This window comes from Mustela erminea, chromosome 1 (genome assembly GCF_009829155.1).
Source record: "Mustela erminea isolate mMusErm1 chromosome 1, mMusErm1.Pri, whole genome shotgun sequence".
Taxonomy (NCBI): Eukaryota; Metazoa; Chordata; class Mammalia; order Carnivora; family Mustelidae; genus Mustela; species Mustela erminea.
Window position 1 is genome coordinate 4070257 of NC_045614.1, and position 16808 is coordinate 4087064.

The 16808-nt window shown below is 63.3% G+C and overlaps 3 protein-coding genes across 8 annotated transcripts in view; 1 reads left to right on the plus strand and 2 right to left on the minus strand.

The window, feature by feature from the left end:
• Positions 1-3951, plus strand: part of CATSPERD (cation channel sperm associated auxiliary subunit delta) — a 48446-nt gene extending 44495 nt beyond the window's left edge. For 5 of the 6 annotated variants that reach the window (XM_032307572.1, XM_032307594.1, XM_032307555.1 and 2 more), the window contains 2 exons: positions 2029-2186; positions 3344-3951. In XM_032307572.1, the coding sequence (XP_032163463.1) occupies positions 2029-2186; positions 3344-3581 (396 nt within the window). In that variant the 3' untranslated portion in view covers positions 3582-3951. The remainder of the gene's footprint in view (positions 1-2028; positions 2187-3343) is intronic. The other variant, XM_032307565.1, reaches the window with a different exon arrangement.
• Positions 3952-5343: 1392 nt separating this feature from the next.
• Positions 5344-7659, minus strand: PRR22 (proline rich 22). The gene is made up of 3 exons (XM_032307630.1): positions 7065-7659; positions 6902-6964; positions 5344-6509 (listed from the first exon to the last, which is right to left on the minus strand). Exons 1-3 carry the CDS (start codon positions 7192-7194, stop codon positions 5362-5364), a joined length of 1341 nt encoding a protein of 446 aa, XP_032163521.1. The 5' UTR covers positions 7195-7659; the 3' UTR covers positions 5344-5361.
• A 92-nt stretch (positions 7660-7751) lies between these two features.
• On the minus strand, positions 7752-12496 carry DUS3L (dihydrouridine synthase 3 like). The gene is made up of 13 exons (XM_032307616.1): positions 12292-12496; positions 11345-11618; positions 10665-11177; positions 10285-10326; positions 10013-10165; positions 9627-9743; positions 9356-9421; positions 9164-9274; positions 8812-8908; positions 8614-8689; positions 8204-8392; positions 7996-8124; positions 7752-7909 (listed from the first exon to the last, which is right to left on the minus strand). The coding sequence occupies exons 1-13, from the start codon at positions 12390-12392 to the stop codon at positions 7837-7839; spliced, it is 1941 nt and encodes a 646-aa protein (XP_032163507.1). The 5' UTR covers positions 12393-12496; the 3' UTR covers positions 7752-7836.
• Between the last annotated feature and the right edge of the window lie 4312 nt (positions 12497-16808).

A 16808-nucleotide genomic window follows, 5' to 3' on the forward strand; every position in this document is an offset into this window, starting at 1 on the left:
CTCTCCCCAGCAGGGTAGCCTGGGCTCCCTTACAGCATGGCTTGGGGTTCCAAGAGTGGAAGCTTCCAGACCCCCAAAGTCTGGTGCTTCCAAGCTGTTAAGCCGCTGCCACACCCATGATCTTGGGCTATATCCAGTCTCTCTCTTCCATCCACCCGCATGGGTCCCTTGTCCTGGGGAGCTGTCTACAGGCAGGGAAGGGCTGGCTGGGTTATAAGGTACACGCATGCGCAGTCTGGGCCGGCGCCACATGCCTCCCACCACGCATCTCTCTCCACAGCACACCAGCTAGGTGTACCACCCCAGGATGGACTTGTCCATTTCCATGTGCCTGACTTCTGCTGCAGGCCAGGCTTCGGGCTTCATGCCTTTTCCTGATTGAGAGCCACTTTCACTTCTTTTATTTGCTCATTTGTCAAGAGCTCTTTCTAGAGCTGAGAGATTAACCCTCTGTTGCAATGCAGTGCAACTGTCCCATGGTGTATCCGTGATGTCTTCTGGGTTTTTGCTGATGCCATATGAGAGGAGCCTTCAGTTTTGTTTTGTTTTGTTTTGTTTTTTAAGATTTTATTTATTTGACAGAGAGAGAGAGAGAGATCACAAGTAGGCAGAGAGGCAGGCAGAGAGAGAAGGGGAAGCAGGCTCCCTGCCAAACAGAGAGCCCGATGCGGGGCTCGATCCCAGGACCCTGAGATCATGACTTGAGCCGAAGGCGGAGGCTTAACCCACTGAGCCACCCAGGCGCCCCAACCCTTCGCTGGGCTCCCCATCACTTTGACTTTTTTGCTTTTTCATTTTCTGTCTTTGCTTTTTATAAGCCCAGCCCCTCCTCCCATCTGGGTCCACCAAAATAGCGCAGAAGGGCAAAGTTACTCTGCTCAGGGAGGCAGCACGATGTACTGGTTAAGGGCAAGCAGCTGGGTTCAAAGGTTCCCCTTCGTACAATATCCTGGGCCCTGGAGACTGGGCCGAGAAGCTGCTGGTACCCCCTGACCACTTCTTGACGCCGAGGCTATGCTCGGCAGTAGCGCCAGTGAGAAGCCCCAGGAAGGTGGCTCTGTGCCCTCTCTACCTTCAGACTTCCCAGGTGCACCAGGGAGTTAGGGCTTCTGTGACAAAAACACCACCACCAGGTAGTTTTGATGCCAGAGATGGATCCTTTCCCAGTTCTGGACGCCGAAGTCTGAGATCAAGGTGTTGCCAGGGTCGGTACCTTCTAAGGGTGAATGCGAATCTGTTCCAGGCTCCCAGCCTCTGGTGTTTTCCCGGTCATCTCCGGCGTTCTCGGGCTTGTAGACACACACCCTGATTTCTGCCTCTGTCTACAAATGATGTTCTCCGCAGGCATGTCTGGGTCCAAATTTCCCCTTTTTATAAGGACACGAAACTTGTTGGATCAAGGGCCACTTTTTTCTTTTCTTTTTTTTAGATTTTTATTTATTTATTTGACAGACAGAAATCACAAGTAGACAGAGAGGCAGGCAGAGAGGGAGGAGGAAGCAGGCTCCCTGCTGCGCAGAGAACCTGATGCGGGGCTCGATCCCAGGACCCTGAGATCATGACCGGAGCTGAAGGCAGAGGCTTTAACCCACTGAGCCACCCAGGCACCCCAACAACCTCATTTTAACTGGATCACCTGAAAAAGAACCCATCTCTGAATAAGGTCACATTCTGAGGCCCTAAGAGTTAGGATTCCAGCATTTCATTGGCGGTGGGCTCGTTGTGTGTGTGTGTATGTGGAGAACATGTCAGGCCGTAACACCAAGAGTACGTGAAATAGAGGCATCTGATTCACACCAGACTCGGGGGTTCAAGGCCTGGATACAGGAGGACAGCCACCCACAGTGTCCCTCCAAGGTCATGCACCACCCGCCCATCAGGCATTTGGCCCTGGACTCGCTCCCATGGGTGCTGGGTGAGCAGTGCTGCAGGTGGGGTGCAGCCTGCAGTGGGGGTACATCTGTGGGCACGGGCCCGGCCCTCCCCAGCCCCCGGAGCTAGTGGGCATGCCTCTGTCCTTCTCCCCAGAACTATGTGAGCTGCCATGACCCCGACAATGAAGCCCCCTTGAGATGGCCAAACGTCCCGTATCAGATCCTGGGAGGCCCGACGGCAAACAAGGTTATCTTTGACCAGAGGAATGGGATCTATGTCTTCTACATTTCTATCGTGGATCCGTACTACAGGTGAACAGGGGCGAATCACTCCATGCCAGGGACCTTTGGGGGGGATGACTGGCTCTCCTGGGGAGGCTCGCACACAGGCGAGGGACCCACTTTTCTCCCTCCCCTGGGCGGGTCCTGGATAAACATCAATGTTCCCAGCGCCCAGACTGTCCCTGGGAAGAGTGGCATCCGAAGTTCTAGATGACATTTGTTCACTCCCTAAGTAAGTTCTTACTCAGAGCCCACTCTGGGTTCCCGGGGGCGGGGGCAGCCGTGGCGGGCGGCCACGCCCCTCTCAAGCCCCACCTCATGGGTGGAGTGCACGTGCAGACCCTTACATCTCCAGGGATCTCGCAAGCCAATTGCCTTTCCCTTGGTTGCCTGGAATCCGCCACGGTGGGAGAATTTACACCATGGGATTCGGCACACCCTACAAATTCAGCCTTTCCCCTTAGAGCTGGTTGTTGAATATTTACTACCCACGTGTGCGAAGAGGTTTCTAGGTGTGCTGGCCTGGGTTGCCAACATCTCCCACTGTGGGGGTGCGTGCGGGACATCTGTCCTCTCTAGACGGATATGAACTCCACTCCCCAAAGTACCTGGAGAACTTGCCTTGAGACCCCGCGCCTTGATCTAGGGGGGCCAGCTCTGGGATGGCCAACGGGCGGGGGGGACGGGGTGGCGTATCGAGAGAGACAGGACGGCCTTTGGTCCCATCCACTCCTCTGTCCGCACCATGGGTCCAGCGAGTTCTCCTTTACCCTGGGTCCTGTCTCCCGGGGTGCCCTTCCCTCCCGGCCTGCTACGCCCTGGTGCTCGCAGCCCACCTCATGGACACCTGTGGCCCCACCACGCCCGCCCTCTGCTTCCACTCGGGAGCAGGATGGTTAGTTCGCCTCTCTAGACTGAGTGTGGGCATGGAGTCAGGGAGACAGTAGGTCCCTGGAGGAGGAGGGGGCCGCGGGAAACCCCGGGGAGGACAGGACAGTTGCCAGCAGAGGGAGGACAGCAGACTCAGACTGGAGAAGAGCTGAAATGGATGGAAGTGGAACCAGGCGTCCCAGCTCAGCACCCGGGGCCCAGGACTCCTTTCTGTGGGTTTTAGCACACTCAGTGGGGCGAAGGGCAGGGCCCCACGGGACAGTGCCCCATGGCCTCTCTCCACCCGCCCCTTGCAGCTACTGTCACTTGGAGACCACCTTCAGCATCTACGTGCACGGCGCCTTCCCCCTGTCCGTCATCCTGGCGGCGGCCACGATCATCCCGCTCGTGGCCGTCATGCTGCTGTCCGTGTGGCTGGCCTACGCCATCCCCAAACTGCTGCACACGGAGAAGGGCCTCAAGTTCAAGGGCTTCTGGATTTATCTGTGCGGGAGGTGCCGAAAGGCCTGTGCGTGTTTCCGAGGCAGGTGCTAAGTGCACCGGGGGAGCCCCGCGTGGCCTTAAAGCGTTCTATAAAGCGGCTGGTGGCGGTGTTCGTGCCGCGTGTTAGGAGCGTGCTGTGTCCTCCCCCCGGCACCTTCCATCATTCTGTCGCAGCTCCCCTGCCCTGCAGCACCTGTGCTGGGAGCGGGGCAGCCCAGACCCTCGACGGGACGCGGGCGACGTGAGGGAGCGGAGCACCCCACGGAGCGAGGGGCGCTTCCCTGAAAGGCCTAAGACGCAGCCCCGTGGCCCGTTCGAGGGGGCGCGGGGGTGTCTGGAGGAGGCAGCCACTGCCGGGAGTCCGTCTCTGGGGCATAAACCCTCCGTGTATACAAACACGCACGTGTGTGCTCTGCTGTGTCCCCGGAGGAATGTTTGGAAGCGTGATTTCATGTGTGCGCACACGTACGGATGCGTGCCTATGGCATGGACGCAGGCATGCCCGCACACACGTGTACATGGGTGTGCCTGGGCAAGGTGCACAGGCATAGTGTGCAGGGACGCACACACGGGTGTTTGGTAGCGTGGATACATGTGTGTGCGTGCATCCCTAACGTGTGTACACAGTCACACGTGTTTACCCAGGACATGAACGTGTGTACGCGTCTACACATCTACAGATACACAGACCTGCACACACAGCACGTATACACAAACGCGCACTTGTCTACGCAGGCGTGTGCACGTATACACAACGTACGCAGCCGTGTGCACTCTCCCTAGCCGTCCGGGGGGGTTCCCTCCCCTCCCGCCACCTCACTCTGACTCCCGGTGGCACGGACGGCCAGCTCATCCCAAGGGAGAACTCGGGTGGTCCCGTGAGTTTCCTGATTCTTCTGAGGTTCAGTGAGTCTAGTCCACGGTCCGCCTCGTGGCCCAGTCCCGTCTCAGTCCGGTCGTGGGAGCGTGACCTTGACGGGGCAGGGAGCCCAGCCTGGCCGGTGAGCATGACGGCGGCCACTCTCCACGTTAGGCCGACCGCTGACGTTCGCATGGACCTTCGAGGAAACCAAGCCCATTTGCCAACGTCTTTCGCCAGGGCCTTCCCTTCATCAAGCGCGTTTGGCTTTAGTCTCAAAAGTACCCCGATCGTGGCCGCGGGGGTTGGGGAGCTGGTCAGGAAGTGAAGGGCAGCGGGCTCCAGGCTCCCCTAGCCGGGCACAGAACAGGGCCGGGCGGGGCAGGCTGTGCCGAGCGGACCGAGGTGAGCCCAGCAGGCTCCCGGCGCCGAGCTCGGCAGACAGGAAGTCCCGGGTTCGCTACCGACTCTGCCACCCCCGGGGCTCTACCCCAGCAGAGTCCGACCACGAAGGCCCCAGGGACCCAGCCCAGGGCCTGGGGCGGGAGGGCCCCTTGGTCCTCTGCAGGGGGAGAGAAGCAGCTTGGGGTAGGCGTGTGGGGGAGGGTAGGCCTCAACCCCAGGCCACTTCCTGGCCCTCCCCGGCAACCCTTTCCCCACCAAACACCTGGGAAAGGTCCTTAGCGTGCAGTGCGGACAGTGTCTCCCCACCTGCAGAAGCCCCCCTTCCCCGTCTCTGCTGGCGGACTCCCAACTGTCTGGGGCGTGGAAAGGAGGGATTCAGGACTCCTCGGGACGGTAGGGCTGCCCGGCTCACCCGGGAGGCGCTGTGGGCCTGCTGGGCCCTGCCGTGTGACCCCGGGCCCGCTGCGACGGTGCAGGAGGGGACCGTCCTCCACGTCCAGCGTCAGCCTGCTGTCCCCGGGCCCCGATGCCACCAAGCCGACAGTGAGCTGAGCGGTCAAATCCATTTTAATGGGGGGCGGCTCCCAGGTCCTGCCTGGGCCCCGAGGGGGCGGCGCTGGCCGGGCCCGCAGCCTGCTTGCCCTTGCCCCCCTGCCTGCCCTTTCTGGCGGACGAGGCGCCGGCCTTCCTCTTGCCAGGCAGCTCGGGTCGTGCCGCGGGGGCCACGGTGTTGGCGACGGGGGGCCCCGGGCGGGGTGGTGGCTCCTCATCCAAGGCCTTGAAGTTGAAGAAGTAGTCCACATTAGACACGGTGTCCAGGATCTCAGGCACACTGTAGTCAAAGGACAGCAGTTCGTCCGGCAGGTGCAGCGAGCGGATGTCGCTGGATGAGTCGTCCCCGCCGCCCCCGCTGTCCGGCAGGGCTGGCCCAGGGGCCTTGCGTGGGGACCCATCGGGCTCAGCGTTGCCCGGCAAGCAGTCGAAGAGCTTCATGGCGTCTTCCAGAAGCACCTTCTCGGGCAGCACGAAGGCCCTGGCTGCCTCGGGGGTCCTGGCCTCGCCCGCCCCCAGGGGGGCGGCCTCCGCCTCCGCCACCTTGGGCTCCCCGGGGCCAGGCGGGTACAGTAGGGCCGGCCCAGCACCACCACCCGGTAGCTCCTTGGAGGGGAAGGCCAGCGGCTCGCTGGGCCCGTGGAACTGACTGAGGCGGCCCTTGAGGTGGCCATAGGCGCCAGGGGGCAACACGGCCTCCGTGGGGAACGTGATGAGCAGGGGAGGCAGCTTGTTCTCCTTGGGCACAGGGGGTGGGGGCGGGGCCGGGGGTGGCGGCACAGCTGGCCCCAGGCCTTCCTTGAGCAGGGGCGGGGGCAGTTCCATGTAGGCAGGGGGCCCCCCGTCACCCACAAAGCCCAGAGCCTCTGGCCCAGGCCCCTCGGGGGGGAAGTAGGGCATGAGGTACTGGGGGCCCCCAGGCAGCGGCTGGTAGTGTGGGTATGGCGGGGGCTGTGGGGCTGGCACGGGGGCCTTGAGGTAGTGCTGGGGCTCTAGGAGGTAGGTGCCTGGAGAGGCGGGACCCCCAGCCGGACCCCCAGGGGGTCCCCCACCGCCCACTGCTGTCAGCTTGTACAGGGACGACTGGCCGAAGTCGGTGGTGGCCCACTCGATTCGGTAGATGCGGGGGTCAAAGAAGCACCCGCAGGGTGCCATCTGGAAACCTGCAGGCCAGGGAGGGGCACCCTGAGAGGAGCTCTGAGCCCCAGCTGGGGCCAGGAGTACAGGCTAGAGGAGGGGAGGGGCAGAGCCCAAACCCTGGGGGCCCATCTGTGGGACAGGGGATAGGCACCTGGCCTGGGGGGCCATCTGAGGAATGGGGACAGAGATCCCACTTTGGGGGACCCATCTGGGAGTCAGGGACCTGGGTATTGTTTTGGGGACCTGTCCGGGGAACGGTGGGCATAGGCTTTGCCCCTGAAGGCCTACTTGAGAGACCAGAGACCTAGGCCTTACCTTTTGGGGGCCACCTAGGGCCAGGGGCATGGGCAGGACAGGCCCCGACCCCTCCTCCCCACCCCCGAATCCCCATCAAGGGTTGGGGGGAGGCTGGTACCTGCCGGAGGGCCTGGAAACACCTCTTTCTCCGGGTTTGGGGGCTGATAGAGGTTGGAGGAGCCTGTGGACAAAAGCAGGTGGCTGGGCAGGGTCCTGAGCCCTGGGCCCCACCCCCTTGGGGACCCCGACACCCACCACACCCGACACCCTCTGACTCGTACCCACAGCAGGAAGCGGCTCCGTGCAGGCGGGAGCAGGCTGGCTGCCTGACCCCTCGGTGCCATCCAGGCCCCGGGGGCTGAAGCCTTCTTGGGGAGCTGAAGGCGCATAGAAGGGTTTGGGGTGCTGCATGGGGAGGCAGGGGGGCCAGCCTGGGCAGGCCGGGGGGGCAGCAGGTGGGAGCACAGGCAGCCCACCCGGAGAGCAGGCTCAGTCCTGCCGAGTTCTGTTTGCCTGGTTACTGTGGGCAGCGGGTTCCAGGCTGTGGCCCGCCCACTGGTCGGGATTCCGGGTATCAGGGGGTGGGGGGGCAGGGGGCAGAGGGAGAAACCAAGGCAGTCAGAGACAGGCCTCACAGAAAGCGGGGCAGACCCTGAACTCAGTCTGCCGCCTTCTGCCTTTGCCTCCATGCTCTGGGCAGCTCTAGGGCTCCTTCCTCCAGGTAGCCTGCCCTGATCCACACCTGCGTAGGCCAAGGCCCCTGCCTCGTGAGCGCCTAGCACGTTCTTGGTGGGTGAAGCCGCTCTGGGGAGCCGTGGTGGCCAGCACAGGGCTGGGCCCATGGAGGCGACTGGGAGACTCTTGTCAATGAGAAAGGACAATTAAGTGCTGGAGAGAGGGTCGGCCCTGCATGGGGACAAAACCCCAGAGTGGGACGGGGAAGCCTTGGGGTCACAGAAAGGCCTGGGTTTTAAAAGAATAAGATTTATTGTGTTTTCATGCAGCAGGAGGCCCCGCTGGGGCCCCCCTCAGACGCCCCCTCCCAGCCCGCGGCTACTTGTACGCGTTGGCCTTATGCTTCGGCAGAAAGACGAAGTTGGGCGGCACAGGTCCCAGCAGCATCTCACTGTGGAGAGGGCACAGGGCGGGGTCAGGCCCGCGGCCCAGCGGCTCCCCGGCCTCCCGCAGCCCAGCGCCTCGCTTTCCCGGCACCTGATCCGGATCCAGTCGGCCGCCTTCTGGCTGGCCATGAGCGTCTCCAGGTAGTCGCGGCCCAGGTAGTAGGGTGGCCGCTCGTTGATCCTCTGTGGGAGCCGCTCCAGGAGGCCCACGGGCACGTACCTACAGGCGGGGCGCAGGGGTGAGGCCAGCCCCCCTCCACGGGACCCCCCCCCCAGCCCGCGCATGGCCCTGCACCCACCGGCACAGGAAGGACAGCCACTCGAGGAGGAAACGGCGCGTCTTCTCCACGCCCTGCGTGTCCGAGCCCCAGTGCTCCAGGCCGTATCGCGTGAAGTCCTGCAGGATGGCCAGGCGCTCGGACGACGAGATATCCCAGTGCCGCTGCTCCTTGATCTCCGTGAACAGCCACGGCTTCAGCAGGGCACCCCTGGGAGTGGGGTAGGGAGCGCTGGGCTGGAGGGCTCCGGGGCCCTGCCGCTCCGCCAGGCTTAGCCAACCTTCAAAGCCCAAGAGTTCCAACCCCTGAGAGCACAGAGGTCCGCTGCCCACCCCCCGCCCCCCAGCAGAGCCACGCCAGTGACACCGAGCAGGGAGGAGAACCGGCGCCGGCCAGTTCTTCGTGGCGCCCCAGGCACAGAGCGCCCTTACCGAGCGATCATCACCCCTGCGACGCCAGTCTGCATGGCGCGGTTGGCATCCTCGTACGACAAAATGTCCCCGTTTCCTGAGGGACAGAGGCGGGGTCTCAGGGAGCCGGGGGCAGGCGGGAGTTCTCGGGGAGCTTCTGGCAGCCCAGTAATGCCCACGGGGGCAGGGCAGGGTCCCAGGCGGGGGCGGGGGACCCACCGAACAGCGGCATGGGGCTGGCTGCCGTCACACACTGCGCGATGTACCCCCAGTCGGCCAGCTTGGTGTAGCGCTGCTCCCGGGAGCGGCCGTGGAGCTGAAGGAGAAGCCACGCGCGGGGAGGGAGAGCCGGTCCGGGGGGTGGAGGATCAGACACAGAGAGAGAGACCCAGAGACACCAAGAGGGACGGGCTGAGAGAGAGAGACAGAGAGATGAAGAGACAGACGGAGACAGAGACGGAGGAGAGCCAGAGAGCAGGAGGAAGGAGCGGGGAGAGAGAGACCGTTAGGAAGGGCCGCGCACCGCGCGCTCCGGTGGGGGCCCCCACGCCCTCCGTGCCCCGAGACCCACCGTGACCAGGGCCGCGCCCCAGTCCCGCAGCTCAGGGAGCAAGCGGTGGGCCAGGTTCACGCGCTCCTGGACACCGGTGCGGATCTTCACGGTCAGCGGCACGTCCAGCACCTGCGGGGGGTGGGGGGCGGCAGCGGTCAGCGGGACCTGGGCCGGCCGGGGCAGGGGAGGGCGGTGGGGCAGAGGGCGTACCTGGTTCATGCCGCGGACGATCTGCTGGAACTTGGCCGTGCGGTTCATGAGGGCACAGCCCCCGCCCTGGGAGAGAGTGGGGGCTGGAGCAAGGGACAGCGGAATGCGAGCCGGGCCTGCCACCCTTCTCTGCCTGCTCCAGCCAAATGGGGGAAACCAGGGCGCAGCAGCGCCCACGGGTCCCGCAGACACTCAGGCAAGAGCCTGGGATGGGGTCCCAGGCTACCATCCCCGCCCACACCATGGAGGTCCAGGGCTGCGCAGCTCCTACCTTCTTGTACACGAGGTCGATGGGGCACCCAACGTTGATGTCCACGAAGTCCACGTCCACGGTGCGGTTGAGCAGCTCGGCGCACTTGGTCATGGTGTCAGGGAAGGCGCCCTCAAGCTGCGGCCGGGGGCGGAGCAGGGAGTGAGGGCCCGGCCCAGGCTGGCCCTGCCCACCGTGGGGATCCAGCCAGAGGCCCTCCTGTCTCACCGACCCGCAAAGCGGCATCGGGTCAGCCCCTGAGCCCACGGCTGAGGCAAGACGGGTCTGGGAGTGCCTGAGTCAGGCCTGCGGTCAGGGAGCTCCAACCCCGAACCCGCCCCAGGGCGAGCAGCCGGCCGAGAGCCCTTCTGTCCCTCCCGCCTCCCTCCCCTTGGGGCGGCACCGACCTGCACGCCGAAGACATCCTCACAGGGGTGGCGTCTGAGCAGGGCCCACTCAGACGTCTGGCCCTGCAGCAGGTTGGTGCACACGGCCATCTCCCCGCACGTCACGTCAGCCCCGAAGCGTTTGCAGATCCGCCGGAAGGGCAGGTTCCCGCACTGGGGGCCATGGGGGCCATGGGCACATGTGAGGGGCAGCAGGCAGGAACCCCGGACGCCGATCGCAGCCCCAAAACCCACCAGATGGGCAGACACAGGGCCCTGCCGGGCTGACCTACCGTGGTGAGGGGGGCCAGGTACAGCTTGCCGCTGAGGTCCAGCTGCAGCAAAACAAAACCCAGGGGGGCTCGCCAGGCCTCTGGAGCTCCCTGCTCCCCACCCCGCCCGCAGTCGTCCTCTGGGCCTCTGCACGAGCCAACGGATCCCTGTGCGAAGACGACTCCGTCTTCACCTCTGCTGCCGTCTCTGCCCAACCATCGAAACCGCAGGCCCGATGCCCCTTCCTCCAGGAAGACTTCCCCTCTCTCCTCCTCTCCCTCCCGCCCAGCCCCAACTCTCTGGGGCTCAGGGGTGCGTCTGGCTCTTTCTGCCCGCACGCTCCCAGCACCCTCTGCCCGCACGCTCCCAGCACCCTCAGCAGGAAGCCCCGAACACGAACCTTCCTCTTCTCACAAGGCCGCAGCCGGACTATATCCTCATCTGTCAGGGGTCCACAGGTCCGCCCCGAGCCACTGACTGGGGCATCAGCAGCTGGCTCCAGGAGGGCCTGCTGGGTGTCACCGCTGTCCTGTCCAGGGGCACCTTCGGCCCCCGAGACGTCGGGGACTGAGGCCTCCGGGGAGGGGCCTGGCCGGTGGCCCTTGCTCAGCTGGCGGAGGGCCTGCTCCGCGCGCTCGAAGCGGACCTTGCGCTTCCGCAGCTGCTGCTGCAGGGCCTTGTCCAGGCCATTGCGGACCGGCGGGGCCTGGATCCGCTCTTCCCGCACGAGGTTCTGGCCTTCGGGTCCCAGATGGGCCCCGGCGAAGCGGCAGGTCACGCCATAGGGACACCTGCCGAAGGTCTCAAAAAGCACACAGCGGGGGCCCAGGTCTGAAGGCTTGGTCTCCAGGTAGCGGCCCACGTCATGCAGGAAGCGGCAGCGGTCGCCAAAGAAACACTTTGCTGCTGATTCCTGCGTGGGAACCAAGAGGCCACGAGGAAAGATCGGGGCACGCCGGGCCAGCCAGGCAGCCTGGGTGAGAGGCCCTCCCCTGCTGGTGGGTGTCCCAGGGCAAGTCAGGAACCCATCAAGCCTGAGTTTACTCTTTCAAGCAACTTTCAAGCAACAATTACACTCACCTGGACCAGGGAGGGGCAGAGCCTATTCTTGTCGTAGTGGGTGGGTTTCATGTGGGGCCGGCCCTTGTTCTGGCCCCGGGCTCTCTTCTGAACCTTCGGCTTGTCCCCGGGTTCGGCCGCCTCCCCCGTCTCCCCATCCTCCAGTCGGATGCGCTTGGCCTCAGGTTCGGCCGGGTCATTGCCACTGGGGTCTCCTGCCTCGACTCCCTGGCTGGGCTTCTCCTGCCCGTTGGCTTCCAGGAATTCGTGGAACTGCTCCTTGGTGGTGAGATACCTGCCAGCAGAGAGGCAGCGGGAAGAGCGCTTGTGGAAGGAACCCCTTCTCCGGCTCAGACGCAAGGGACACTGGGGAAAGGGACCGAGAACACCTGTCTCTGCTTAGGTGCGTCTGCTGACGGGGAGTACACCACCTAGAAGCGGCCAGCTGCCAGTCGGGGCGCGTCTCAAGGCCACAGGCAGAGCCTAAATTTTGTCCCTGGGTCTCACTGCCCAGAGTACCCAGCCACACTACAAACAGCAAGAATATCCCCGACCACATTCGGCTAGAGAAAACTACATGTCCCCGCATGCCTTGCAACAGGGCCACGGTCGCCACATTCCCCAGCATGCCCCACGGCCCTCGCTTCAGACCCAAGTCCCTGCCCATAGCTGAGACTAGCGGCAGGTGCACGAGCGCTACTCCCGCCACACGCCCGGACTACAGTCCCCAGCATGCACTGCGGGCCCCAGCCTCCAACCCTGCGCGCCCCTACAAGCACCGTGGTGTCCTTCGCACACGTGACAGCCCCCAACGTGCGCTGTCAGCTCCGACCCTGCGGGTGCAGAACCAGCCCAGGCTGAAGAGCCTGCGAGCTTCCCACCTGGGCCGCTGCCCCGCCACCCGGCGTGCACCGCCTGTAGATGCCGGGAAGGCCTCGTGAGAGCCTCCCCCGGCCCCGGCGACTCACTGAGATTTAATGGGCGCCACCCCCGGTTCCGGTGCGCCGGCTCCCGAACCGCTGCCGCCGCCACCACTGTCTGCTGGGGCCTCCGCCGCTCCCTCCGCCATCAGCCCCCCTCGCGCCGGCTTTGGAGAGCGGCGGGAAGGCCTTCCGGGTCGCGAGAGCGTCTTCCCGTCGGGCTGGGGAAACGCGCATGCCCGGGGCGCTCCAAGTGTCGCCATTGTTCGCGAGCCTACGTAAGGGGGCGGAGCCTGGGTGGGGGTGGAGCCTCGGTGCCGCTAAGGTTGGTACAGCGAAACGGTCCGTACCTCTTCTGACCCGCTGCGTTCCACCCACAAGAGTATTCGAAGAACCTTAAAACGGCGGCTTTAAAAAAAAAAAAAGCTTAAACTTCACTTTTTGCGGGGCATTATCGACAGTTGAAAGCCTGCGTGCCGGAGGCGGTCCTAGACGTCGGGCAAGCCCCCGCGACGACAACAGGCGGCACCCTGCCCCTGAGAGCTCGCGGGGGAGCGGACTGGCTCCCAGCGCTGGCCTCGGCTGCCCTCTGTAGGACAGTCCGGGGATAAACGGAGGACCTGCGGCGTCCAGTCTTGGGAGACGTCGTGCCCGGCTGTGCGTGCCCACCTCCAGAGGCCCGAGCTCCCTCCTTCCTCCTAGACTGCCGGTCCCATTGCCCTCTGAGGTTCCACCTGGAGTCTCCCCCACCGTCCCACGGCACCCAGGCCCCTCCGGGGAGGCAGCTGGATAGAAAGGGAAACTGAGGCCCGCAGAGGGCTGTCTGAACATAGCCTCCCCTCTCTGGGCCTCTAAGGGCTCCCTGGGTCTGCCTTGCGATGGCCTGTATTTTCTGTGTGAGGCAATCAAGGAGGGCCTCCTGTAAGCGGGGGAAAGGGGTATGACTGTGGATTGGCCACTGACAACATTAATACCAATGATGCAATATGAATTGCTTATTATAATGGTGTAGTATTAATTGTTTACCAGTAGCTAAACAATTGTTGAGCACCAATTTTGTCTAAGCCCTTTCCATTAACTCACTTATTCTACTCTGACTTTGTGCAGAGGGAGCAGGCATTCATCCCCAACCCACCTGAATCTAAGGATCTCAGAGGTCCCTGGCCCAGGGACTGCCGACCCGCCCTGAGCCAGAGACCAGGGCATCAGCCTCCCCACCTTGCCCCTCTCCCCACAGCCTGTGGGTTCCTGTGTCCTGACCACCTGCCCTTCAGAGTCTCTCTCTAGTCCATCCCTTCTCCCATCACACCCCCTAGCAACTTCTGGGCCTCAATCTTCCATCCTACCCCCAAAGCCCAGACTCCCAGGCACAAATCTGACCATGGTGTTTCCCCTGCTCCCAATGCTTCCGTGTCTCCCTACTGCCCCAGCCCTGTACCACGGCCCCCAAGTTCCTACAGTTCCTAGCCCCTGCTGCCTTCCGTTTCATTCCTCATCACCCCCCACACCCTAAACTCAAATACCAAGTTCATTCCAGACATTCCATGAGGCAGTTGTACCTCTCCGCCTTTGCAGGTGCTGTTCCCTCTTGCAAGAAGTCTGTTCCCTGCTCCCAATCTCCACTCACCCTCTAGTTCTCTCCTTTTCCTCCTCCTCCTCCTCCTCTTCCTCCCCCACCTTCCTCCTTCAGAAACCTCTCTAACTGCCCTGTACTGGGGATACGGCCCCCTTTAGCCTTGGCAGCCATCCAGACATCCCCTGGGAATCGTGGCCCTCACCATGCTGGTGCTACCTGGCCACATGCCATCTTCCCCACTGTACTGAGTTCAGAGAGGGGGGGAATTGGTCCACCTCAGTCACTCTGTGTCCCCAGCACCCAGGACCAGGCCCAGCCCACAGGAGGTGCCCAAGGAATGCTGAGTGCATCTTACCACGGCTGGGAAACTGAGGCCCAGAGGGGCCAGGACCTGCTCTAGGGAGCCCTGCCTTCACTGAGGCTGTGGCAGGGGGATGAGAACGTCCCAGGTGTCACCCTGGAGAACGTGGGGACATTCAGGAAGATGGGGTGGAGAATGAGCCTCATCTTGTTCTCTTGACGCCACCAGTGGGCACTGAGCCCCTCAATGGGCCCGCCCCTTGTTCTGTACATGTTTAATGACTAAGGTATAGTCACCCACCCTGAACCAGGCCTGAGTCGTCCTCTGAATGCCCTATCTTGACTGATTTGGAGAAACAGAAAGGAGGCAGGTGGCCCAGGGAACCCTGTGCCAGTGGGGACACTGAGGCACTCAGATGGGGGGAGGCAGGGCCTGGGGAAGGCGCTGCCTGTACTCACTCACTCTCTCTCTCTCCTTCTGCCTCTGCTTCTTTTGGTCTCTGCCTTCCTCTCTCCCTCTGAGTCTCTCTTCTCTGTCTCCCTGCTCCCTCCCTGTGTCTCTGTCGCCCCTGCCCTCACTGGCCCTCTCAGCCAGGCAGCCAGGCCGGATGGGAAGGCAGCAGCAGGACAGGTGCGGCCCGGGCTCAGTGCCTGTTTCTGCCGGGGCCACCCCGGATTTGTGGCTGCGCCTCCTTTATCTGGGGCTGCAGCTGCCCCTTATCTCCTGGCTTCAGGACACGAGACAGGGATTAGGGCAGCCCAGGCCAAGGACGTGAGACAGCAGGGTTGGGCGGAGGGTGGTAAGAGCCAGGGTGCTGTGGAGGGGGGGCGTACCGCAGGGCACCCGTGAGCCTTGGCAGCTGGGGCTGCTGCGTGTGTGTGTGTGTGTGTGTGTTGTAAGTGTCTATGGTTTTTGCACGTGTGATGGTGTATACGCATCTATTGTGCTATGTGACTGGGGAGTGTGTCTGATTTGGGGGGGGGCTGTGAATATAATTGTGTTTCTGAGTGCACGTGTTTATGTGTGTCTGTGTTTGGTGTGTGTGTGTGTGTGTGTGTGTGTGTGGCAGTGTGCACACATCTGTGGCTTTTGTGTGTGGGGGGGTGTGGCTGGCTGTGCTTGTGTGATCCCCTGCCCTGCCCCACATGTGCCCACAACCCCCCGCCCCCCGCCCCCCGCCCAGGCCCTGCCCGGCCGCTTGCCCTGCTGCCCTGACTCCCTTGGGCTGGCCTGATGGCTTTCCCACCTTGCTGACCCAGGGCCCCCAGGGAGAGGGCCCCCGACCTGTGGCCTGTGGCTGCAAATGGCCCTATGGGGACGGCCGCCAGCCCTGCTTTTCCCATCCTCCCTCGCCTGGAACTGGCCAGCTCCTTCCCGCCGCCCACAGGCCTCAAGGGCCCTATGCTGGCCGAGGCCACCAGCTCCTCTTGGCCCCCGGGGCCCTCTCTCTGACCTGGGCTGGGTCTCCCATCGGGGCTGAGGCTTCTCTCTGCTCAGCATCCTCCAGCTTGGGGCCAGGATGTTAAATTGAGAACTGAAGCCCACTTTAGGGGAGACTCTTGGCTGGCAGTTGGCGTTCCTGAGCTGTCCCAGTGACCCCTGGCAAGCCCTTTCCCTTCTCCGCAGGAGAACAACACTGCTAGTCCCTGAGGGTCTGCACTGGGCACAGAACGGCTGTGGGAGCAATTTCCCCAAGGAGCCAAGAGGCCCAGCCATCTCCACGACCGGCTCACTGTGGAGTGGAGCAATGTTGAATATGGAGATGCTGGGGGCGGGTGCAGGAGAGGCAGAAGACACAGAGGGCTCCGGGCCACCTCCCCTGCTGCGGTGCTGGTTCCTGGGGGTCCTGAGGTACAGCCCGGGGCCTACAGGGCCTGGACCAGCTCCTGGTGCTAAGATGGAAACTTCTCCACCGGCCAAGTCCATGTCTTGGCCGGCGGCCGCTGGCCTCCCAGAAGCTCTGCCTGGGCCTCCACTAGTGAACAGAGCACTCCCCTTGGGAGCCGTGACTGTGCAGCAAGGGCAGGGGGGCCAGCCTCGGGGGTCAGGGCTGAAGGAGGAGCCATGGCCATGGCTGAATATTCTGGAATCATCCAGCCCCGGTTTGAGCCTCTTCCCCTACTCCGTGACCTTGGGCCATCCTCTTGACCTCTCTGATCCCCAGGTTTCACAGCTGCCAAGTGAGCACAGAGCACTGCAGGGGCGGGGGCGTTGCCTGGAGCTACCTGGCGGGGGAGCAGGGGGGACATCCGAGGAGGCAGCGAGGGAGCGGAACTAATTTCCAGGCAAACACCATGGAGGGCTGACAGGTGACAGGGCCTGGGCTCTGGGTGCACCTGCGCTGTCCCACCCCTACCTTGGCCTTGACCCCAGGGCCAGCAGGCTCAAATCGGCCACAGTGGCCATGTGGCCCACAGACGCCCCCTACTCCACACTGGGCCTCAGTTTCTCTGTGCCTATTTGCACGCTGGGGAGACACAGCCCCGCACAACCCTCGGGCTGCTCTAGAAGCAGGGGAGGCTCAAGGCTCTGTTCCACCCACCCCCGCCCCACAGCAGCCACAGTCTGGGAGAAGGAGGGTTTAAAAATAAAGCATTGTAAATACCCGTGTTTCCTGCAAATAGAACCAGCCCCTGAATCCCCGTGGCCTCCCAGACAGCCGGGCCCAGACAGCTCCTTTGAGGGGGG